The sequence below is a fragment of the Calidris pugnax genome, unplaced genomic scaffold (genome assembly GCF_001431845.1).
Source record: "Calidris pugnax isolate Ruff unplaced genomic scaffold, ASM143184v1 scaffold407, whole genome shotgun sequence".
Lineage (NCBI taxonomy): Eukaryota > Metazoa > Chordata > Aves > Charadriiformes > Scolopacidae > Calidris > Calidris pugnax.
The window spans coordinates 171,768-196,507 of NW_015091179.1; the positions used below are offsets into that span (position 1 = coordinate 171,768).

At 56.9% G+C, this 24,740-nt stretch overlaps 1 protein-coding gene across 2 annotated transcripts in view; it reads left to right on the forward strand.

Annotated features, from left to right (window-relative positions):
• Positions 1 to 24,740, forward strand: part of TEX264 (testis expressed 264) — a 43,149-nt gene that overhangs the window by 14,818 nt on the left and 3,591 nt on the right. For both annotated transcript variants that reach the window (XM_014959489.1, XM_014959490.1), the window contains one exon: positions 19,568 to 19,739. In XM_014959489.1, coding sequence (XP_014814975.1) covers positions 19,568 to 19,739 — 172 coding nt within the window. The remainder of the gene's footprint in view (positions 1 to 19,567; positions 19,740 to 24,740) is intronic.

Consider the following 24,740-nt stretch of genomic DNA (forward strand, 5'->3'; position numbering starts at 1 on the left):
TCCCCTGACGGTGCTGCTATGGCTGCTGCCTTTGCTCAGGTCTGTTGACGTGGCTTTTCTCCCAGTTGTTGCCAACGACGGTCTGTGGAGCTGCGTTCCCATCCCACACGGTTTGTGTTTTAGAGGCAAACCCATGGAGGGATCCTATTGCTTGGCCGTGTCGGGGGTCTGGGGTCGGCAGCTGGTAAAACATTTGCAAAGAGGGCTCGGTTATTGGGATGTTTTTCCACTTAAATTCTTTCTCCTGGCTGATTTAGTTTGTTTATTTTGGGCTCTGTGAATGAAGCGTTTTGAAGTACCAGCTCACCGTGTGTGAGGCTGCAGGCTGTGTGTGTGTGTGAGCCTCCATCGCAGCAGAAGCTCCAGCTGATCAGCTCCAGCACGAGGTTTTCCTCTGGGGGTCTAGGAAGTACTGCAGATGCCCAACCCTCTCTGCTGGCGCTGTTCCTCAACCATAGCTTTGCCTGTCCTCATGAACCCCTTTGGTCTCCTGTGGCCTCTGGGGGGACCATGTGCTGAAGACCACTTAATCTCCCCCATCTCCCCATATCCATCTCCCCAGGGAGCACAGGGAGTGGGATAGCTTTATCCAGAACTTACCACCACCAGTCTGGGACTTTGCTGCCCTCAATGTCTCATCACGTGGGCCTGGAAGGACTCATCCAGATGACCATGACCTTCTTCCTCCTTGCATCATGGGTCACCCTGCAGAATATGCCTGTGACTTTCTGGAAGATGGAGCTCTCCATCCTCCTCCTTCCCTTTTCCAGTGCCCCAAGGTGACCATGGGGATCAGTTTGTGGATGTCTTGAGAGAGGTTTGGGGTGCTGGGGAGAGAGGTGGTGCCTCAACTGCCTGGCTAGGTGGGATGACCTTCAGTTGAAGCCCATGTGATCTGTAGAGTTACCAGGAAGACAGGAGGTTGTCTGATGCTGCTGTTAAGCCATCGTCACGCATCAAATAAAAACGGGGGGAAAAAAAAAGCCCTTGAGAGTCATAGAGGATTTGACGTGCCTAACTCGTATTGATGGCAGAGACGAGACCAGAGCTGACAGCATGACAGGCTGCTGGGCCCTGGGCTGGCAGGGGCTTGGAGTAAGGATATGGACTCTGGGGGAAGTGTTTTGGGAGCCCTTGCATGTGTCTGCATGAGTACCAAGCTGGGCTGTAAGTTGGGTCACGTGTGGCTTGTGCTCTGCAGATGGACCTCGCTAATATCCAGTGCCCACCGGTTGTGTACCTAGGGGCTGCAGCAGCCCTTGTCCCTTGGATACCTCTGGTGTGGGTGTACCCACAGAGCAGTAACATCTCCAGTGGGGGGTACTTGGTTGGGGTGGGGAGGTGGCTGATGATGGGAAACCCCGGGGAGATGTGGATGCTCGGGGTGGACAGTGCAGACAGACTGCTGCTGAAGGGTGAGTTTTCCTTTCCAGATTCTGTTTTATTTTGGTTTTGTCTTTTTTTTTTTTGACCTCAGCTTTATGGTCTAATTCAGAGTGGGAAATTGACGACAAGCCACCCCGCTGGTTTTGCCCCACTGGTGGTAGCCAGCTAGCAGCAGAGTTTGGAAATGAAGGGAAAGAAGCAAGACCCGTACTACTTATTCTTCCCCCTTAGAAACAAAACTCAACTCAAATGCTGCTCTGGCTTGGTTAATCCTGTCACCAAGGAAGCCCTCAATGGTGTCACTCATATCCACGAGTGCTATGTGGTGGATTGATTCTCTCTTCTCCTTTAGGAACCCCACTGGGCTTGGGGATGTGTTGGGTGTTTGTAGTCTGCTCCCCCACAGGAGGCATGGGGGATGTCTCATCCAACCTGCCGTGTGCTGCTGAGGTCTTCCACTGCTGCTCATGGCCACAAGAAAAAAAGGAGGGAGAGCAGAAGAGCACAACATCAGAAATGGCTCTGGACAAGTGTTTCTGGTTGCCTGGGGGCTGGTGGGCCTGTGGTGAGTGTGTGTGGAGTTAGTAATTCTCTCTCCTCTCACTAGGCTTTACACACCCTGTTTCTGCTGCTGGTAAAAGAGGTGATGTAAGTAGATGAGATCTTGGCCTTATCTTATTTTTGGGAAAGACAGTCTAAGGATGGGGGTTCCAGCAAGCTACAAGTCTCTCCCTACCCACCCCTGGTTCCCTACCAGCCTGCATGATGTTGAGGATGGGTTCTGGAGTAGCTTGGCCAGCAGTGTTGGAGGACACCCTTGGCTGGCATGTCCTCTCTGCTAGCAGCCAGTGGAGCTCTTGGCTTGGGCTGGGCAGGAGGAGAAGGCAAGGGGTGGACACTGCAATGCTCCACCCCGAGCCTCTCCGGATGGTGACATGCAACTGCAGGAACCAGAGAGGAACCCTGAGGTGTCTCTGCATGGACTTGGTGCCTTTGCGGGCACGTTCATCTCCCGCTGACCTGCACCGACAGCTGGTTTTCAGCGGTCCCTCTCCAGCGAGGCCGCCTGCCCGCTGCTGGTTGGCAACCCCCGGCTGCATGTCACATCACATCAGCTGGCGCATCCCCGGAGACTTCTCTTTATTAAATATTTCAAATGACAAAACCCTCCGAAGAAGTGTTGGTCCTGTGAGTGACCTCGCCTTCAGCGCTGGGCAGGGGAGGGCAGGACGCCCAGGGGGTCAGGCTGGGAGTGCAGCCAGGGGCAAGGGGTTTTTTGGTGGGCAATGTCCTTCAACGCCGTGGGGACCTTGGGACCCGGCTGGGGGTCGGCTGGTGGGGCGGAGCGGGTCCGTTTGACCCGTGTCTGCAGGGGAACGCGCTCCTCCTGCGCCGCTAATGGAACATATGGGGACCCGGGGCTCTGCGTCACGTCTCCTGCCACTCGCAGCAGGCAGCCCCGCTTTCCCACTTCTCCAGAGGAATTTGGCAGCCCCGGGCTACTACTCATCTGCTCTCAGTTCTGCCCTGGTCCGTGCGGGCGAGCGGTGACTTTAGCGCTGGCCGGGCTTCATGTCCCGCTGCCGGGCGCTGCCCTGGCACGGCCACCTTGTGCCAGGCGGGCCAGCGTGTGCCGCTCGGTGTCGGCACTGGACCCTCCTCGTGCTCACAAGCTCCTTTCCTCTTCCTCTCTTTTGGCTCCGCTCGTCGGCTGCACGGGGGCAGGTGTAAAAACCGCAGCTCTGGCGGCGTCGCTGCTTTGAGCAGAAAAGAGGTTTTCTGGCCAGCTTTGGGCTCCAGTAGTTAACAAAGGCTCCTTCCCTGCCTCTGCAGCTTCTCTCATGTGTGAAATCACCCAGTTTTACCCCCAGCTTCTCCTTGAGTCCGTGCAAGCGTCTGCCCCAGCAGCGGGCAGAGGGGTCCTGGGGAAGCAGATGGTGTTGGGACGCAGGCTCCTGGCCACCATGGCCTCCCCAGTTCTGATTGATCACAGAATGGGAACAGCCCACATGGGAAGGGACCTTGAAAGATCGTCTGGTCCAACCTTTTATGGGAAAGGGAGCCTGGATGAGGTTATCCAGCACCTAATTGCATCTTGAAAGCCTCCAGTGATGGGGACTCCACCGCATCCCTGGGGAGATTGTTCCACCTGGTGGCTCAACCCCAGGTCTCTGCCACCATGGGTGATGTCCAGCATTTTGGTCCTACTGCCACCCCAGCTCCTTTTCCAGAAACACTTCCGAAGGCAGCTCTTGGAAGGAGATTGAACTTCAAGCACCTATCTTCCCATGCATGCCAAACCATGGGGGCATCCCTGGTGGCCCGACAGCCAAAAGCCTGGCCCAGTGCTGCCCGCCAGCCGGTGGTCCTGCTGGGGGGCCTTCTCAACCCGGGAGGGAACGAGAAGCCACCTCGCTCTCCCAGCTGCCGCTTATGGGGAGCTGGGGCTCGCAGCCTCGTAACGACTTACCCAGCCTTGCAGAATTGTCACAGAGATGAATCCGCTCAGACACAAAGCTTTGCTCCCCCCTCGCCTTTGCAGCGAGGATTAATGATCACGGAGGAAGCCGGGGATGTTTCGTACAGCTGTCCAAGGGAGAGGGAGAACCGCGATGGTTTGCCTTGGGCAAGGAGGGAGAGTAAAATACTACAGTGCTTTTCTGTCAGATCTCTTTATCGACTCAGTCTGTACGTGTGTTCTCCACGGATGTATTTATAGAGAATCCCAGAGGATGCAGTTGGCTCAGAAGGTTTTCTTTTGTCAGGCATTTGGAAATGGGTCCGGCGCTCTCAAGCAGTGACACCATCCCAAACCTTGAGGTCTCCCCTCCTTGCCAGCCAGTCAATTAATTTGAGGATGAGACCAATCTGCCTCTCTACAATTATTTTAGCAGGGTCCTAATGAGTTTTTTTCGGGGCTGGTTCTTCCCCGTAGCCCTCTGAGCCAGACCTTGCCAGCTGTGCCAGGCTTGAGAAACAGCAAAATGAACCTGATCAAATGCGAAACAGCTTCTTAGAAATACTGCTCTTTTCCAGCAAACGCTGTTGGCCCAGTTTCCCTGTGTGTGAAGCTCCCACTTTGAAACCTGTGGAGCAGGGAGATAATACATTTGAAAGCGGTGGCATTTTTACCTCCAGAAAAGGGACCATTGTGCTATGACTAACTTGCACTTTTTTTTTTTTTTTTTTTTTTTTTCAGTGCTAGTTAGGGATAAAATGTAGGAAAGGCCCCGCTTCGGGAGAAAGAAAACATTTCTCATCTGCATCGAGTCAAAATATGGATGGATGAGTGGCGAGGTTGGGTGGTGATCGGATCACAGGGATGAAAGAACAAAATCACATCCCGCTCCTTCCCGTGCCCAGAGCTTACGTGCTGTAGAGGCAGCGCTGGCTTTGGGGCTGCCTCGGTGGCTGGAGCACTGATGGCCAGGCCAAGCCCAGCTGCTTGCTCCAAAGCAGAGGGTCACTCAGAAAGTCCCCCCAGGGTCTCTTCTTTTGGTAGGGCTATAAATATTTGTCCAACCCTGTCATCTCTGCCTGCCTGTGGCAGCTGCTGCCCTTCGGATGCTGGTGGAGTTGAAGCTGCTGCGCGCTGGTGGCCTCGGGCAGAGGCAGCAGGCTGGAGGTGTCCTGAGCTGCCAGTCCTCGTGATGGCAGCAGGGGCGGTGGTCTGTGGAGCTGATCACATCTTGGGGAGGTTTTTGTGGGCTCAGCGTGTGCTTTTTCTCTGTTTAGGCTGTTGCCTGGTGGCTGTTGCTCTGCCTGCACCTGTAGGGACTCACAGCAGGGTATGGAGAGGTGCAACGGTTCGGTGCAGACCTACGTACGACCAGTACATCCCATCCTGCTTTGAGGAGCAAACACCTGGTGCTGAACTCGAGTTGTCCCAACAGGCTGTCGAAAATCACGCTGCCAAATTCTGGCCCTCTTGAACTCCCCTGGATTTGCCAGGACCAGCTTCCTCTTTGTGGTCTCCAGCTGCCTCTGCTGTTGCAGAGTCCGGAGGGCTCCGGAGCAGCTTGCAGCCTGGTCTGTGAGCTCCTTGAAAGAGGAAGGTCCAGCTGTGCTTAATTCTTGGCTTGCAGGCTTTTGGAGAGCGCCTGGGACCCCTCAGCTCCAGGACTCCTTTTGTCCCATTTCTTTTCCAGCGTGTGGCAGCTTATCCCAGCCTCTCTGCTTCAGCCAAACTGGGGAAAATCAGCCTTTAATAGAAACGTTGGCAGCTGTAACTCCAGCACCCGTGTGTGGAGCTGCCAGGGATGAATCCAGATTAGAACTGTCCCAAAGCAGCTGATGGAGGTCTGCAGCCTGGCAGGGATGTCCGGGCATCCTGTGCTGCTTCCCCTGCTCCATCCCGGGCGAGCAGCAAGCTGTGGCAAGCCTCTTTGCCTTTGTGGCCAGCAGGCACCTCTCCTCCTCGCACAGGAGCGAGAAAAGGCATTTATTCTCCCGCTGTCGGAGCACAGCGGGCAGAGGAGGCAGCAGCTCCCTGGGGACTGGCTCAGGGATGAGTCAGTGCTTGTCCTCTGTCACCCTTGAGCTGACTTCTCTCAGGAGCTCTTCTACGATATCTGTCGTTGGTGAGAGACCAAAGGTACCTGTTACCCTCAAGAGTAGATCAGCACCTGATGGAACCAGTGCCTCTGGGCGTGCCAAGGTAGCATCCCATTTCTTTGTCCCCAACCCACTCAACATTTGCCTTTCCTGGGCTCCTTGATGCTGTGGTGAACGTGAGGAGGTGGAGGCTCATGCCTGGCTTGAGCAGATGCATTTCTGCTGGATGTTGTCCCTCGGGTAGGGTGCCTCTGCCCTGCCAGGGCTGGTAGGAGGGCTGGGGCTGTAATGCAAAAAAGGTGTCTTCAGCACAGGAGAGAGGAGCAAACCTACCTAAGAGGGGAGATGATGATGGAGAGCCACCTCTCCTTCTGGGTAGCAGAGGGGGAAACTAGAAAGAGGTTTCTGTGCTGACTTGGAACAGAGCCGAAGTAGAGATTTTGGGACAGGATCAGATTCCCATGGCTGCCATGTCCACTTTCTCCAAACTTCATCTCTTATAGGGGTTCAAAACATGGATGTCCTGGCCTGTGAGCAGAGAGGGAGCTGAGGAAGGCTTTTGGAGGCTTTCAGGATGTGAGAGCAGCCCAACTGCAGCAGAGAGCCTGAGCTCTGCCCCAGCTTGCACCCAGGCAGCATCCGAGGGCTGCTGGCTGCCGGCCCCTCCAAGAGAGCCAGGAGAGGGCAGGGACTGGCAGCCAGCCTCCTCTGGCACTGGGGTGGCACAACAGAGACGCTGGGGCCACGAAATGGAGTCACTGGTGGGGCTTGGGGTGTGCTTGTCTTCCAGGCCACTGACATCTGGGTTTTGCACATCGACGTTTTGCATGGCTGCGTTTCTCCTAAAGCTCAGCGAGGCTCTGCCGGTCTGAGCTCCAAATTAAATGACATGGAGGGTATGGCTTTACATTTCAAAGGGTCTGAGGGAGCGGAAGGATGCCTGGGAGTTTCTGGTGCTGCGGAGTAATTGGGGTGATGCTTTTTTTGGCGGCTTGTACGCTGACCGCCGGGCGCTCGCTCCGCAGATGGATGGTTTTACCTGTTCATCTTCTGCTAATGTGAGGAATTATAAGAGCCCCGCAGGGATGAAGGGGGGTGACGGAGCCGAGTGCAGCGGGAGAGCAGGTTGGTAACTGCTCTGCGTTCCTGACTGACTGCTTGCCACGGGGATAACTTGTGGATGGGCACATGTTCACATCACAGGACCCCTGGAAACTTCCGTCCCCCCGCCCCCTTCCACACACCACCGACCAAAACATCTTCTTGTATATTTAAAGCTGTTTAAAGTGGCCATTTCCCTTATCTTTGCAGTTCTGCGGGGTGGATCCTAAGGCAGAAGAGCTGCTTGAAGGTTAAGGATAGACCTTTAAGGCAGCTGGGAGAGTGGCTGGGCTGGGAGTCTCTGTCCCAGCGTGGCGCTGGGGGCTGTTGCCTTTCAGATGAAACCCGAAGGGATGTCCTGGCCCCGTGGGGATGAAGGAGATGTGCCGTGGCTCTTCACAGAGCAGACCTGTCTGCAGCTGCCTGCCAGCTTCATGCATTTGAAGCCGGCAGGGCTCTGTTCCCCTCCGTGGGGTTGTAGGGCACCCTGGGGAGGATGGAAGGAGGGAAACCGTGGCCTCATTCCCACTGAGGACACCAGTGTTTTCTCGCTGCCGCTGGATGGCTGGTTCCTCTCAGCTGCTCCTCTGGGTTTTATTTCTGCCGGGAGCTGATGGCAGCTCCTTGACATGCAGAAAGGTAGATATCTATCATCTGCTGTGGCCAGCTGCTCTTCTCTTCACGCTGTGCAGATTCACAGCTTGGGGTAACGTCGGCCCAGCGGTACAGTAACCAGATCGTGAGTTGGCAAAAGCTCATCAAGAGGTCAGTGTCAGAGAAAGACTTGCTCCCGTACTCCTGTGCCGAGCGGTTCAGGAGATGAGCAAACCAGAAGCAGCTGCTATGGCTGCAGCAGTTGCCTGGTGCTGTGGGCTCACAGCAGAGGAGCTCGGCCATCAGCTCCTCTCTCACATGCATCTCTAGGTGCCACGTTCACTTGTCCCTCCTTTGCTCGGTTCCTGCCTCGCCGTGAAGCCCTCGCCTGCATCTCCCACCAGTTCCCCTGCAAAGCTCTGTCTACTGGTGGGACCTACTACGGGACGTGTAGCATCGGCTCAGCTCTGGCTTTATGCTGTGCCGTGGGGCACAGGGCCAGCATCCAAACCCCTCCAGCCTTCCTGGGATGGGGCTGCAGTGGCACAGGGCAGAGTCTGCTCCCTGCCCTGACGAACTGCAGCTGATTGGGGAAGGGTGGATAGGGACAGAGGTGCAGAGATGCTTCCCCAAAGTCTCCCTGTCCTCCCTTGAGGGAGGGCACCACGGCACTGGGAAGAGGAGGGGTGTCCTCTGGGTCTCAGGGGGCACTGATGGGGATCCAGGGCAGCTCTGCTGGCTGCGGTGTTGGCTGATGTGCCGTTGATGGGGTTACTCAGGGCTGCAGATGGTTTGGGGAGAGCGGAGCAGTGGTGGAGATGGGGAGGTGGCTCCCCAGCAGGGAAAGACCTGGAAAGCTGAGCAGCACAGCATGTGTCTGGAGCTTTCCCGGCTCATGCAGCACCTCTGGGAGAGTAGGGGACCTGGAAAGCTGCAGGCTTGTGGAAGGGCAGAGTCAGGCTGGGCTCCTTCCTCGCCGAACTCGCTTCGATTTCGTCTCCTGATTGATCTGCGCAGTCAAACTCACAGTCCTGTGCTGGCGGAGGAGCAGTCGCCAGACTGCAAAGGTCGCTGGAAGCAGCTGCTCCCCTCCCCTGCTGCCTCCCTTGCCAGCAGAAAGAAGAGCTGGGCTTTGGAGGCGCTCGGCTCGTGTCCCCGCCGGCACCGCCAGCCATTGCCTCCCCGCACACCCCGGCAGCGAGCTCGGCAGGCACTCTCCTCTCTCCACCGAGGTAATGAGCCCCCTGGGACTCTGCGCCGGGGTCCCTGTTGTGCCAAAGAGAGGGAGGAGGAGGAGAGGGCTGCAGAGGAAAAGCAGGCTCCCAACTCACCTCTCCAAGCCTGCTCTGGGCAGGGCGACTGGAGAGGTCGGGTGAGCACCTGCAGCCCCTGAGATGGGGTGTCCTGGAGGATGCCCCGAGCTGTCCTGAGGTCCCTGATGATGCCTCCCTCGCCCCCTCCTCGCCTCTGCCTGCCTCTCCACCTCCTCCCGCGCCGCAGGCAGCCAGCCTGTCTCTCTGCCTCCTGCTTTCTGCCCGCCAGCGCTGTTTGTTTGCGCTGGGGATTTCCTCGGGCGAATCGTTACCGCCGGCGGCGTGCGGTGGCTGGAGGCTCGGGGGGCTTCGTTAGCCCAGCTGCCCGGGGGGAGCTGTCACCACGCTGGGGCTCGCCAGGGTGGCTGCCTCTTTGCCCTTTGGCTCGTAGTACTGCCAGTTTTTTGGGGTAGAAGTGCAAGCTTCTTGGACGTAGGGTTTTGAAGGAGACTTTCTCGGAAGCCTGTGGGGAAATGTCTCTTGTTCATTTATAAAAATTCAGAGAGGCACTTGTCCTGGGCTCTGGCTTGCTTTTAAAATGCAGGGACATCAGTCCCCAGGGCAAGGGAAGGCGAAGCAGGAGCAGGAGGAGCAGTGAACTGGAGATGAGTGGTGGCCTGTGGGCAGGTGTCCTGCAGCGGAGAGCCCAGGAGGGATCCCTGTCACCTGAGGCAGGCCTGGGCCTCCCTGAGCAGGAGGTCAAGTGGTCTTTCTCCACTGTTGGCTGCACTTAGCTGATGGCTTGGAAGATCCTCCTGTCCTGGAAACTTGCTTTCTGCCATCACATTTGCCAGCGTGCTGTACTAACGACATGCGGATGGGCGTCATGATCATCTTTACCCATTCCTCCTCAGCAAACTAGGCTGAAACCTGCTCAGTATTCCTCTTTGGTGGCCTTCCTTGCCTTCTAAATGAGGCCAATGACTCTGACATGAAGTCCCTGTTGGTGGGGAGGAAAGGACTATTTTGTCTAGGAATCAGGCAGTTGCTTCCTGGCTTTGCTCTGGGCTGCTGGTGGCTTTATCTGTGCAAGTTCAGCAAGGTTAGGTTCTTCATCTTCCCTTTTCAGCTTTCTCAGCTGTGAAGGGATGGTGTGAGGCTGAGCTTAGCTCATCGTGAAATATATTCCATGAAGCCTGGGAGCCGGGGGCGTTGCAGAAAGACAAGGTTGTTCAAGGAGGTAGGAAGGGACGGGGGGTATTTATTCCACTGCACCATTTTCTTCCCAGGGGCATTAATGTGACACATGTCCTGAGTTTGTCCTGGTGACAAACAAGTTGTGGAAGAGCAGCTGAAGATGCCTGTGGTCTTGGGAGGTGGCTTGTGGAGCGGAAGAACAAGAGGAAAGGACTGAGATTTGGGGGAGGCAACCTGGACCTTGGCTCAGGAGACTGAGAGCTCCCACAAGCTATGGGCACCAGGTGCTCCTGCTCTTGCTCCATCTCTGTTGCTTTGATTTTCACACACCAGAGCTTCATCTTGGGACCCATTACGAGTGAGGACATGTGTGAGAAGGTTGGGAAGGACCAGCCTCCACTGAACGTCCCTGTTGCAGAAGGACAAGTACTCAAGCGAGTGGTGGCCCAGGAGATAAAGCCGTCAAGGTGGGCTGGGAATGTCCACCTAGTTGAGGAGCCCTTCATGCTCTTAGCTGTGAGTTAGCCATGGAAGAAGATCTCTTGCCACAGGAAACAACCTGGTTTTGGGTGTCTCATGGAGAAGTTGTGCTCTAGGTTAGGGATTATTCCCTGCCAGCAATCTAATGAAGACCTGTGTTTCAAAGGGGCTCTTTTTACCTGCGTGATGCCCTGTGTTGGGTGGGAGGCTGCAGCGTGGTGGACTGCCTGGCCAAGGTGAGATGGGCAGGAGAATGTCTTAGGCAATGATTTCTTTCCTGAAAGGCCCTGCCTTGACAAGAGGCAGAGAAATCGCCACAGCTGCTGCTCCTGGCAGCCTCACCGAGGCAGTAGAGCAGGCAAAGCGATTTAGCAGCGCTCCAGTCATCCGTGATGGCAGAGATCATTGCATCAAACCCTTCAGCTTTGTGATTAATGCTGAAAAAGCATCCTCTGAGGGCTGGAAGGAGAGCGTTGGTCCCTGGAGACCTGTACTCTGAAGCAGAGGCAGCCCTGTCCAGCTGTGGTCCTCCTGTCCCACAGTCTCATCTGCCTCCTTTTGTGCATGGCTGTTGACCCACACACTCGCATAGCAATGGAGTTCCTAGGGATGGTGACAGGAACCCAGGACTATGTCCTCAGGAAAGGAGAGAATATATGGATTTATGTGGATTTCTTGTCTTACAATGAAAATCCTGTGTTTGAGCTTTCTAAGGGATTAAAACCAGAAAGCTTATATGTGGCAGCGATGGGGAAGGAGGAAGAGACGAGGGGATGTAGCTGGGGTCGGGTAGGAGGAAGAGTGTGAGAATATGTAGTGGAGCTCTGGGAAGCTGGTGAGAACTGACTTCCCAGCTGGCTTCGCTTACCCATGGTGGGTACAGGAGCAAGGCAGAATCTGGGGACATGGAAATCACTGAGTTTTTAGGTTAATTAATCTTTTTAATGCAAAAGTTTGCTTCAATTCTGAAACTTGTCTGCTCCAGGACTAATTACTACCAAATAACTGTGACACCGGGGGGGACCCAAGCCCCATGAATTGTGTGTGTTTGCACCATCTGCTCCTTATTCTGCAGGTGACATTCCTGTCGTTGGGGGCAGTAAAATATGTCCCTGGAGGCACATGAACTAACGTACCTGAGCGTGTCTGGGCTGGCAGCCTTGTCCAGGGCTTGTCCTGTCCCCACACCAGGGGCTCTGGCTGCCCCTGGCTCCTTTCTGAAAGGTTTTACCTCACTGGGACTTGCTGCCCGGCTCATCTCTGAGGGTGAGGGATGCTCCTGGAGGTGCAGCAGGATTTCTCTCACAGCTCAAGTGGGTGCTGGAAGAGGAGGAGGTCTGGAGCAGCGAGGCAGGGACTGGAGCTTACTCCCTTTTGCTGGAGGACGGGAAGGAATCTCCATCCTGAGGAAGACAAAAGTGTTCACGACTCTCACAGCAGCTTCCCACGGCAACCTGGGAGCCTGTGCCTGGTTCCCATCAGCCCTTTTGGGGCGCTGGGACCTTCTGTAGCCACCAACCCACCCGGACTTGTTCTTCTCCTCTTGGATTTGCCCGACAGCAGCCGCTTGGCAGCTCCGGTGGCTCTGCCGGGGCGGGAGCCGCTGGGCGATGTGTCCCCGGGCAGCGCAGGCAGGCGGGCAAGGTGTAAATTGCATGAGGGGCTGCCTTCGCCGAGGTGAAAATGAAAAACCTCTCCCAGCTATCGAGCCTGGCGCTTCGCAGCTCCCACCGTCCAAATGTGCTCCCTCTCACCGCCGCGGAGAGGATCTCGGGGGCTGATTTTCACCTGGCCGTCCCGGAGCCACGACGCTGCTGTGCCAGCAGGGCAGCCTCCTGGTTGCAGGCAGGACAGGGGAAAGGATGCTAGTGCAGAGGGCAGGGGGGGATGCTGATGGACGCAGGAGGTGCTAATTGCCAGGCGCTGTATTTTGCTACCTGGAGGATTGGCTCTCCTTTGGTGAGGCTGCTTTCTGCCGCTCGTTCTTCCTGCCGGCTGCCGGCAACGGCCTCTTCTCGATTGCAATAATATCACCTCCTGTCTCTGAAACACCTCGCAGCCCGGAGGATTTGCAAGGAAGGTGCACGTGCGTGGGAGCAGTCTCACCACCTCTGAAATGTTGAGTTTCTCCGGGCTGGGAAGCGGCATCTGTTTGGCAGCCCGGTGTTCGCGGCTGTGCCGTGTGCTGGAGCTGGCTCCGGGTGCCGGGAGGCAGGGTCTGCCGGCTCCACCTGCACCCCCCTTGAGATGTTGGGGTGTCCTTGATGTTTGAGGCATTACTGGTGTAACGCACGTCTGCCTGCTGATCCCTCCAGCAGCTTGTACTCCCTTCTGCCCAAACCATCTCTTGGGCTGATGGTTGTTCCCCAGCCCCCGCCTGACTCCCGCCCCTCAGCAGGCAGCCCCAGGCACCCAGGCTTCATCCTTGTCTCCTGTGGTCAGGCTGCATCTTGGCAGCCAGGACCAGAATCACAGAAGGGTTTGGGCTGGAAGAGACTTTCACGGATCACCCAGTCCAACCCCGCTGCCATGAGCAGGGACATCTTGCACTAGATGAGATTGCTCAAAGCCACATCCAACCTGACCTTGAGCACCTTCAGGGATGGGACGACATCCACAGCTTCTCTGGGCAACCTGGTCCAGTGTCTCACCACCCTCATCACAAAACATTTCTTCCTTATGTCCAGTCTAAACCTGCCCTCTTTCTGTTTAAAAGAGTTGCCCCTTGTCCTGTCACTATAGACCCTGTAAAAGGTCTCTCTCTGTCTTCCTTTAAACCCCCCTTTATATATTGAAAGGTTTCCCTGGAGCCTTCTCTTCTCCAAGCTGAAGAACCCCAACTCTCTCAGCTTTTCTCCATAGCAGAGGTGTTCCAGCCCTTGGACCATTTTTGTGGCCTCCTCTGGACCCACTCTGACATGTCCATGACTGTCTTGTGCTGGGGACCTCAGAACTGGAGGCAGTGATTCTGGTGGGATCTCACAGAGCAGAGCAGAGGGGGAGCATCCCCTCCCTCAACTTGCTGGCCACACTGTAGTGCAGCCCAGGAGATGCTTGGCCTTCTGGGCTACAAGTGCACATTGAAACCAAGTTGGAAACCTTGGAGGAGTGAGAGGTGCCTTTATTTTTTTTGCTGTTAACAGCTCAGACTTGGGACCGAAGTGGTGTTTAACCCCAAGCTGCTGTCTGGGCAAGCAGAGTTGGAAACAGGGACATCCCCAGCCTGAGTCTGGATGGTGGGATGGCCCAGCAAGGAGTTCGTTTCCCGGCTGAACTGGGAGAGTGCTGACGGCTGCTGGGTGCTGTGCAAACTGAGTTGCAACTCAACTTGCTTGGCCACACTGTAGTGCAGCCCAGGAGATGCTTGGCCTTCTGGGCTACAAGTGCACATTGAAACCAAGTTGGAAACCTTGGAGGAGTGAGAGGTGCCTTTATTTTTTTTGCTGTTAACAGCTCAGACTTGGGACCGAAGTGGTGTTTAACCCCAAGCTGCTGTCTGGGCAAGCAGAGTTGGAAACAGGGACATCCCCAGCCTGAGTCTGGATGGTGGGATGGCCCAGCAAGGAGTTCGTTTCCCGGCTGAACTGGGAGAGTGCTGACGGCTGCTGGGTGCTGTGCAAACTGAGTTGCAAAAGCATCTCTGCACTACCTAGCGCCCGTGGTCTAAGATAAGCAGGGATGACACACCGAGCGTGGAGTGTGTGAGGAAGCGAGGAGGATGTGGCACACAGCGCGCTCCCTCCGGTCCTCGCTGGTGGCTCAGTTTCAGCTCTAATTTTAGCAACTGGTTTTAGGGCCCTTCGGCTCCACGTGGTTTTGTTGTTTCTTTAAAATCCCTGGGACTGAAGCATCCGACCCCTTCACCAGGACGAGGAGAAGGTGGATGCCTCCAGCTGGAAGCAAGACGTGGGGGAGTCGTGTTGCCTGAGCAGACAGGAGGTGCTGGCATGTGGGGACAGGGCTGGCGGGTCCCCTGGAGGTCCCCCTGCACTCTGCCAAGTGCCAGCTGACTCGCCAGCACTAACCAGAGCAGCCCGAGTGCTGGTGGCACAGGCGAGGGGAGGCTGATGGCGGTGAGGGGGTGATGATGCTCTGACTGGCCGGCGGGACGCTGGTGCCCCCCCTCCCTGGCACCGGCGAGCAGCAGCCCCCATCCATGTGTACAAGCCCCCATATGTTCATACCCACCATCTGTTCCTCCTCCAGGTGCGGTGGCATAATAAATGGAGAGTGCAGCAGGGGGCTGGAGGGGTGTCCCTTCACATCCCCCCCATGCTCCCCCAGGTTCATACGGCCCCTGGTAAACAGCCCACAGCTTCTCCTTGAGTCTCCCAGCTCAGGCTTGGGCCACGTGCTCATCAGCCCTTCTGAGAAGTTGTTGTCTCAATTGGGACCCTGCGGAGAGAAGTCGATGCTTAGGCTGGATCCTGCCCCATCGTGTTCCCGGTGGCTGGCAGGCTCCAGCCTGTCCCAGCTTTTTGGCAGTGCCCAGCGGCAGATCCCTGGAGGGTACATCCCTCCCGGTGGCAGAGAGGGCAGCTCAGGGGGCTGCCTGGGGACCCTAAGGTAGAAGAAGGGGAGGGTCTGCTGGGTGACTGCAGGAGCTGCTGGTGTGGCTTAACCATCACCCCAGAGCTGTGCCAGGAGGTCTTGGTGGTGGGTCAGGGGGACTGTGGGGCTGGAGGACTTGTGGCCAGAAGCAGGGCGAGGACAGCAGTTGCTTCCCCACCACCTTCCTGGTGACCCTAGAAGTGTTTTGGGGCAGACAGTGAGTTCAGCTGGAGCCTGAGCACCTGAGCATGCCCAGGCATGGCAGGGATCCCGAGAGCATCCACAAGGTCTGCTAACTGGTCTCCTAACAAGCTGAATTCTTCCAGCAGTGGGAGGTGAAGCAGATCCAGTTGGTGGCATTTGAATTCCTGAGCAGATGAGCCTGACAGAGTGACAAAGCCGGTCCCCGCAGTGCCCAGCTCACCTTCTGCTTCCCAGCAGGCGCCGAGGGGCACAGCACGGCGTGAGCACCCTGCCACCTCCTTCCATTTTGGCAGGATTCTGCTGGGATTTTAATGACTGAAGCCGTGTCTCAGCCACCTTGTCACGTGTCTTGTAGCCCTGGGACTGCTCTCCTGCCCACTTGGGCAAGAGGGGGCATCCTCTGGCCAGGAGGCCATGCCCAGTCCATTCAATGGGCAGAGGATGCATGGGGCCAGGGGATGCTCTGTTCCTAGAGGGATGAGGCCATCCTGGAGAAAGTCCTACAGCAAGTCAGGGGTGGTGGGTGATTTGGAAGCAACCCCGGGGTAAAGATTGGGCGAGATGTTATTTCACCTGGGAAAGAGGAATGCAAGAGCCTTCTCTTAGATAAACCCTTGTTCCCAAAAGGATGGCGAGTAGCAGCCCACCATGGCCCTCGGATGGGCCAAGAAGGGGTTGGCGTCATGGGAAGCAGTGGGTCTGACATAGCAGGAGTATGCTGGAGCTGCCGTGCGTGCCAGGACTGAACTGGTGGGCTCTGGATACATTGGCCTTTGCTGTGTACGTGTAGCTTGAGGGTCCCGAATAGAAATTAGCCTTGTGCCCCGCACTGCTCCCTCCATCTTTGCTGGCCACAGGAAGGGCGAGCTCCCGGTGGAGGCTGAGAAGGGAGGTGGCACAGCACGACTTTGCGAAGGGACGAGTCCCCTTCCCTGCCCTATTTACTGTCCTAGCCAGAAGCCTGGCCCCGACACCACCGGCGTCCCACTGCTCGCCTCTCGCTGGGCTCCTCCGCCCGTGTGAGACTGCATTTGATTTGACTGGAGGGCTCTGCCTTGCACACTCCACGTCCACCTTGCTGCTCCATCTGTTGGCTTCACGGCACAGCTCGCGAGGGGCTTCCTCCTCAGCTGCAGACTCTATTATTGCCTGTTGAGCATCTCTGTTGTTTTGCCATGTTGTTGAGCCTTTGCTAATTCGCTCTCTGCTTACGCCTTCGCCTTTGGACTCTGCTCTCCGGTCTCTCCAGGTTGTTTCTTTCCCTGGCAGCAGCCATCCTCTCTGCTGGGATAATCCAAAGCCCTCTTTGCCTTGTGCTGCCACCCACCTCTTGGTTGCGCTTTGCTGCACATCTGCCTGTGCTTGCCTGGCCTCTGCCTGCCTCCTGATCTCCTTTGGGATCATCACAAGGGTGATCTCCCTTGCATCCCCTTTGGATGATCCCCTTATCCATTTCTTTGGATAATCCTGTTATTCATTTCTGTTGCCCTGGCTCCCCACCTCATCGCCTCTGCCCTTTCAAGTCTTTAATGCAGCCTCATCCCTTTGGTCCCAGCCTGGACGGGACAGCATTCCCAGCTGCCATCTGCCTGCTCCTTCTTGGGGAGGTTGTCCTCTCCTGAGCCTGCCTGCTGGTGCTGAGCTCTGCAGCAGCCCTGCCAGGAGCTGGGTTGCTCTGGAAGAAGCAGGGAAGCAGAGGCCACCTCACTAGCCTGGCTCCCAGCTTGATTTGTACAAGCATAAATTAGATCTACCAGGCTCTGGTTGCCCTCCATCTCCTTTTGGGAAAACCCTGGATGAATTGGGAAGGAGGCAAGTATTAAGCATCCTTGTAGCTGTCCGTAATGAGGCGGGCATTGGTATTGACAGTGAGCATCCGGCCACTTCAGCGTTGCCCACCGACCCGGTCCGTGGCCGTGGGCTTTGGCTGCAGGGCGCCTGGGCTCTTCTGGCTTCAGGCAGACAAAGCTGCTTCCCACCCTGGCAGGGTGGAGCATCCTCATCTCTCTTTAGAATAATCCTTGAGTGTGAAGCATTATTTGGCTCAAAGGCCAGTGCGGGAGCCTGCTCTTCATACAGGAGTGCATTTTTATTCCTTAAAAAGGTGTGATTCCCACATTTTGTGTGCGTGGAGGGAGCATTGTTCGTGCTTTAGGGGAGTGACTGCTATGGCTGTGTGATTGGAAGGGGAGTTGGAGCAGCCTAGACAAATTGTAGGGAAAGGGTACATCCCAGATCCACTCTTTAGGAATCCCAGGGTGGGCTTTAGGAAGTCAGCTTGGGATGTCTTGGAGCCTGGACTGTAGCCCTGAGGTTTTAGACTGGTTAGAGACCTCATATGAATTCAGTGAAGGTCTTTTTGCCCTAAGATCCTTTGAGTTGTCCCCGTCTGCATTAAGTGGTGGAGGGCCAGCTGGATGCATCCAAAAAACATGTGAATCTTGGAGATACCCCTCTCTGGTATGTGTTGCAGTAACTTAAAATAACGAACCGAGCTGAAGATTGGCTGATGGGCTGGTGGTTGGCAGAGCAAGGGGCAGAGCGGCGGGGAGGGCTCTTGTCTGCGTTGTCGCTGAAAAAGCAGGAGTGATATGAGCCGCCTCTGCTCTGCTGCTAAAAACAGCCCGGCTTGTTTTTATTTAATACAGTTTTGATCTGCGTGTGTTAGTGTTTCACCTGCCTGCGAGTGGGAACTCCGGGCTCCATGCGCCTTGGAAGCCCGCCTGCGTCCCTGCGCGTCCCTGCGGCACGGGGCTCCTTGGTTGGGGGAGGGACTCCCCCAAAATTCAGGCTCGAAGGCATTGGGATGGGACGGGTGAAGCTTCTGCTGGGCTTCATGTTTCTGGGTAAACTGGGGCTCTGCAGAGCCAGCTCCTGCAGGGTTTCCTGGGAAAATAGACCCCAAATGGCTCTCCTGTGATTTTTTCCTTGTCTTGCTTGCGCAGCATCCTGCCAGCATGGAGGGGGCTCTCAAGGTGGCCTTGCTGCCAACGTCGGGGAGAGGGTCAGTGTTGGCTCCTGTCTGCTGTGGATTCTGCCTGGTACTGACATTTGGCTGGGAAATAAATGATTGGAAATCAGCTTGGTCCATTCCCAGGGGTGAAGGGGGTCAGGAATGAACGGGCGTTTGTAAGGTCATGATTGTCCTTGGAGAGGGGCCAGCCCTGGCTTCGGAGGGCCCCGGATGGGTGGGGATGCTGCTGGAGGATGTCTGGGCAAGCTGGGCCAGGGGGAACGTGGCAGGGAAGAGGATGAGAGTAGTCGAGGCAGGGAGGAAGAAGAGCATCATTGTGTTAGGGAGGAAGAGGAGAACAGTCAGAGCAAGATGGAAGAGTAGGATAGTCGGGGCAGGGAGAAAGAGGAGGATAATCGGGGTGGTTGCAGGGTTAAATAAAAGCTGTCAGTGATTTGAAAAGGGGAAAGAAAGAAAAAGAAAACCCGCTGAAGAGACGCTCTCCTTCTCACCCGGCTTTTAATCAGCCGCCCCCTCTGCCAGCGAGCAGCTGGCGGGCGGGCGGGCGAGGAGGGGGTGGCAAGAGGGGTCCAGCTGCTCCTCGGCCTGGCCCCGGACCCCCGAGAGTCCCTGCAGCCCCGGCTCGGCGTGAGCTGGGGGTATGGCCCGGGGGGACGTGCCCCCCATCACAGGGCTCTGGTGGGCTTGGAGGGTGAGGGGGAAGCTGAGGTCTTGAAGTGTGGTGCCAGGGGGAGGTGGGGTAGGGAAGAGGAGGAGGGGGAGTTGTCTGAAATGCCAGGGATTCATCTCCCACTCCCCCTGCCCTCGCCGTGCTGAAAGGAGCTGCTTGAGCTGTCGGCTCTGGATTATATTAATTAGCGGAGAAGTGCTACGCCTGCTTGTGGGGCCGTGCTGCCAGGAGGAACAGGAGACTTGGCAGGTCCGTGCGAAGCAGCTGCCGGGCTCCCCAAAACCCTTTGCTCCAGCCCAAAATCGAGGCTGAGCTGTGGGAGCTGAGTCTCCCTGGGGCTTCGGCATCTCCTCCTTGAGCCCGGCCGGCTGCTCACCCCCGGGGCTGAACACCCCCACCCTCACACACGGGGGGCTGTTGTGATGGGGAAAGCAGCGCTGTGGTCTCAGGGTGGGATCCACCACTTCTCGCTGGGCCCCCACGTTGGTGGGCGAAGCGGGTTGGTCTGCGACACTGCCAGGGCAGCAGGTCCTCGTGGTGGGGGGCTGCCGGGGCAGGGGACAAGGACACATCCCTCACCCGCAGTTGCCTGCTGTCTTTCAGGAGAGGAAGCTGTGTGCCCACCCCCGGATCGAGATCTACAAGGAGGACCGCATCTACTTCGTGTGTCCCCTCGCTCGCCAAGGGGACTTCTACGTGCCTGAAATGAAGGAACTGGAGAGGAAGAGCAGGGCTGCCGCAGTTGAGGCTGAGGATGCCCAGACAGACATCACAGGTACCCGCGGCTTGTGCAGGGGCTCTGTCCTCCATCAGCATCAGCCTTTCCAAAGGCTCGTCCTGGTGTCCCCAGTGCTGCCACCTGAGCAGGCAGAGAGGGGCTGACCTGTGCCCACCTGGTGCCCAGCCACTGCGTCTCACCACACCTTTCCCCTCACCCTGGGCTGAGATAGTGTCTCCTCCCCGAGGTGTCACCCCATGCCTCGGGGAGCACCCGGGCACCCCTGCGGCACCGTGGCGAGGGCCAAGCTGCCTCCGAGCCGCCAGCCCACTGTTGTCAGAGCAGAGCTGGATCTCGCAGCTTTTGCTTGCAGCTGGGCTTGTTTTTCTCCTTGTCATATACATCTTCCTTGATCTCATCTTCATCTGTTACATATTGGGATTGCGGAGAGCTTAAATACCAGGTTGCTGTAGCTGGGTGGTGGAGTTACCCGATAGCATCTGCTCAGCGAGATCTGTTGGAGCCTGGATGTATTCATACAGGAAGGGACCACAATGGCTGTAGGCGCGGAACAGCAGTGCTATAGTAACCCGAAATGCTAGTTGCAGTCGCCGGCCCACGTGCTCACATGTCTGCGAGGTGTGGGAGCCGGAGAGCCCAGCATCCCCGGGCCCGGGACGGCGGCTGGCGGGGGCAACCACCTCCTCCTGCCCCGCGGGTCGCCCCTGCTTGTGTAACGGGCATGAAAAAACCACGCCAGCTCTCCTCGCCTCCCGGGGAGAGTCTGGTCGTTTGTTATAACACGTCTTCAGGTTTGGGTCGCTTTAATTCTTAATCGCGTGCGGCATAAAAAGCGAGCCTGGGGACTGCTTGCTGGGAGCTCTGTCCATTTAGAGCTGTGATGAAGAGCCTAAATGGAGCGGTTTTCCAGCGCTACGAGGTCCTGTGTTTTCGCGATGCTCACTCAGCTCTTCGCCTTTTTGTCTGCCTTGTGTTGGGGTGGCTGCTTTGGGTTGGCCAAAGCCACCACCTCCCGTCCCTGCAGCCCCCTCTCTCCAGCACCTTCCCATGGTTGCCCCTTGGTTTTGGAGAAGGGGTGGCAGGACCCTATATGAGCAAAAGCTGCTTCAGAGGGGTGGCTTCAGCATCTGTGCGTGTTCCTCTCTGCTCTGCTCAGGAGGTGCACCATCCCACAGGACGGCCCAGGGATGCTCCGTGCAGCCACTGCCCTGTGCCTTGGCTGTCTCCATGTATTCCCTGGGACCTGCCCTGCTGGAAGAAGGGTTGGGAAGGTTTTTCCAATTTTAGACAGCAAATGATGTTGGACTTTCTCATGTGGGAGACCCTTACCCTGGCCCAGGCTCCCTGGCAGCAGCTTTTGGCAGCTCCTCCGCCACCCCTCCCCTTCCAGTCACAGAGATGAGCTTTTGTAGGTGCAATCTGATGCAGTGTCATCTGCTGAGTCTGCACAAAACGAGCTTAAAATAATAATAGCTGTGAGAGGTTGGCCTTGCCTCTGAGACTGAAGAGTTGAGCTTGAACGTTGGCACTGTGAGCACCATCGCTGGTGGGCACACGGCTGGTGGGGCAGCACATCCTTGCTCTGGCCATCAGAAAGGGCCAAGGAGGTAGGAAGCTTTCAGGGTGCTTGCTCCTGCCTGAGGATCTTGGAGGTCCCCCTGATTTCCTGCATCCCCGTAATGTCACAGTGCCCTGGACCAGCACAACTACACAACACCTGGAGGGGATGGCGCCCTGTGGGGTATCCTGGGCCTGTGCGAAGGGAGATGGTGCCTGGTGAGCATCCTTGTCCCACCACCGCTGGCCTGCTGATGCTGGGGACTTGGTTTGTGGCCGGTGGTACTGACCCAGCTGCAGTGGTTCAGCAGCCATCAGGCTGCCCCTGGTTCAGGCACAGGGTCAAAGTTGGGAGCCAAGGTGGGAGGTGGCAGCTGGCCTCCTTGGGCTCTGGATCTCGCTACCAAAGTCCCACATGGGTTTTCTGAGCCCCAGTGCAAGAGGAGATCCTGCTGAAGGGGGCAGCCAGCAGATCTCTCTGCCCAGCCACTCGCTGGAGATGCCGTGAAGATGGCACCTTGAAGACAACACCTTGAAGATGATGCCTTATGGCTTGAGAGTGCTCCTCCCTTCCCAAGGATTTTCTGTGCTGGGATCTGTGCAACAACCTCTGGGTTGAGGAAGAGAAAGCCACAATCTCCTTTCCCATCCTTTTTTACTCCCTTCTTCCTTGGGGAAGGGAGACGCCTCAACAGGTGTGATGGCCATAAGATCTTCATGACCCTGCAGATCCCAGGGTGTCTGTGACACCTTTCGAGCTTTCCTTTTCCAGCTGGAGGGTGGGTGCAGTAACATACCTGTCTGCCTTTCAGTGCAGCCCCCCCTCAACTGCGATTGCATGGATTTGTGTTATTTCTTGATCCACCTCAGCTCTGCCAGTGTTTCAAGCGGTCCTGCCCCGACAGAGGCTCAGGCAGTGCTGGGATGCTCCTGGGAGGGTGGGAAAGGGTGGTGGTCCCTGCTGGTAGCACTCAGCTCCTATGGCTGTCCCTGAGCAGCACAAATCCAGATCCAGGGCAAGTGGGGGGGGGGTGGGAAGGTGCTGAGCCCATTTTCCTCTCTGTGAGGCAGCTGAGGATGCTCTGTGCGTGGCGGCTTTAGTCTCTCACTCCTAATGTGGCAGCAGATGATGCCCGCTCTTCCCCCTCCCCCTCACAAAATACCGAAATAACAGCGATGAGCGTGTGATTCCAGAGCAAGCATCATATCTAGCAATGTTCTGTGTGGACACAGCACCTTTCAGTCACGGCTCACAAACCTCCCCACCAGCAGCTGCATTAGGCTTTCCTTGAATGAAGGAGGAGCTGGTTGAGGAGCTCCCAGTGTAAGGTGCTGCTGTTCCTCCTCACCTGTCGGTGTGGCTGGTGCCAGGTGGGACCGAGCAGCTTGGGTTTGCAAGAACAGCTCGGAGTTGTTTTCCTGAGCCTCCTGACCTTGGAGCACAACTCTCCATTTAGGTTGGCGTCTGCTCTCCTCCTTGCTCCTGAGCTCTCCCTGAGAAAGCTGTAGCTCCAAGTGAAGCCAGCAGCCATAAAGGTGGTGGGACGTGGTCCAGGGTCTCTGCTTTCTGCTGCTGCTCCGTGAGGAGGGCAGGGGGCTGGCAGCTCCGCTGAGGATGGACACACACAAGGAAGGGGCCGGGGGCTGTGGCTGCCTCCGCACCGATTCCATCCCTTCTTCGCCATCGTCAGGGTCATCGGAAAGACAGGAAGCATTTTTGGAAGGCGGCTGATGGGTCTCCAGGGGGCCAGTGTCAATCACGATTAGTTGTTTTGTACTTAATTATTTTCCGGGGCTCTGGCCTCGGCGCGGCGCTCAGCGAGGCCCGGCTCCCGGCTCGCTCCGGGCAGCCTGCTCTCCAGCCTGACCCCGCTGCGGCCTGCGGAAGGTGAAAGCAAACACAAGCAGCCTCGCGCCACACGGGCTTGCTGGCATCAACACAGATGCTTTCTAAGCACATGGCTCTGCCCGGAGTGCCTCAGGTGCTGGTTTTCCTGGAGCAGCATCTAGGTGCCACCCATGGCATCACCCGCTGAGCCCCAGTGCCATGGGGGCACCTTCCCCGATGTGTTTCCATCCTCTGAAGAGCCCTGCCTGTTCTGCCTGTGCCTCCCGAGAAGGGTCTCAGTGAGCAGCTCCTGCTGTGCCTTCATCTAGGTTGGAAGGGACCTTCAAGATCATCTAGTCCAACCGTCAACCTAACTCTGAAAAAATCACATCACCAAACCATGTCCGCCGGCACCACATCAACCCATCTTTTGAACACCTCCAGGGATGGTGCCTCAACCTCTTCCCCAGGAAGCCCATTCCAATACTTGATAACCCTTTCAGTCTAAAAATTCTTCCTAATATCCAACCTGAACCTCCTGCCCTGGTGCAACTTGAGGCCCTTTCCTCTAGTCCTGTTGCCTGTGACTTGGGAGAAGAGATCGACCTCCTGGTCCACCTGCCCCATCCCCTCTCCTGGTGGCTGCGTGCGAGTCCCAATGGCTTCGGCGAGCGTGGAGGAGTTGTGCCCTCCTGGCAGAGCATTGATCTATTATTTAGTGGCAGAGGTGATGAATATTTGATTGAACAAGAGGAAGGAGAGGGCCTGGTTGCACTAAGAGGGGGCCGACGTTTGGGCATCAGTGTCCCGCTGGGGCGATGCAGAAGGGGAGACTGTCCTTCTTCCCGGGGGAATTTGGGGATGCTGGTACCTGGGGTGGCACAGGGCTGAGCTGCCTGGGGGGGGTGGCTCCCCACCAGGCTCATTAGCAGCATGGGGTGAGTTGTTCGTGTTGTACCCATCCCTGACTGATATCTTGGTGTTGGCTGCTTGGCTTCCCTTCTTCTTAGGTGGCCCTGGCCTTTGAGGGGCTCCTCAACACCCTGGTGGGGCTTCACCCCGGGCTGTGCCTCATTTTCCCAAATTAAAACTTCCTGGGTTCCACGTTGCTGTGGAGTGAAGATGCAGCGGGATGTCTGTGCTGTCATTGGGGGAGGAGAGCAGAGAGGAGGGGTTCCATGGCACAGCTGGCACCTCACTGCACGCCAGAGGGAAAAGCCATGCTGGATTGGGGTGCTGGGCCAGCTCCCAGCGCAAGGACCAGCCTTGGGAAGTGGGATGCAGGGGATGGGCAACTTGCTGGGCGACCAAGCAAGGTGCCCAGAGCAGGATGGAGAAGTGGGCGTGAGGGCTGTTGGAAACCTCCATGCCCGTGGGACAAGAGCTAAACCCCTGCTCGCCCACAAGGAGGCTTTGGTTGACTTCTTGGAGCCCTACCATGCTCCCTGCTTGGCCTCTCTGGGCTGTGCTGGGATGGTTGGAGGTTCCTGCCATGTCCCTTTGCCAGAGCTGACCCCACACTGTCCCCAGCAGCAGCGGCTCCATCTCTCAGCCCTGCCCACCCCGGCCATCCGTCCCCAGCCAGGCTGGGTGGCCGTGCCAGAGCCAGCCTTGTCCTGTGCACAGGAGAGTGAGGCTGCTGAAATGGGCAA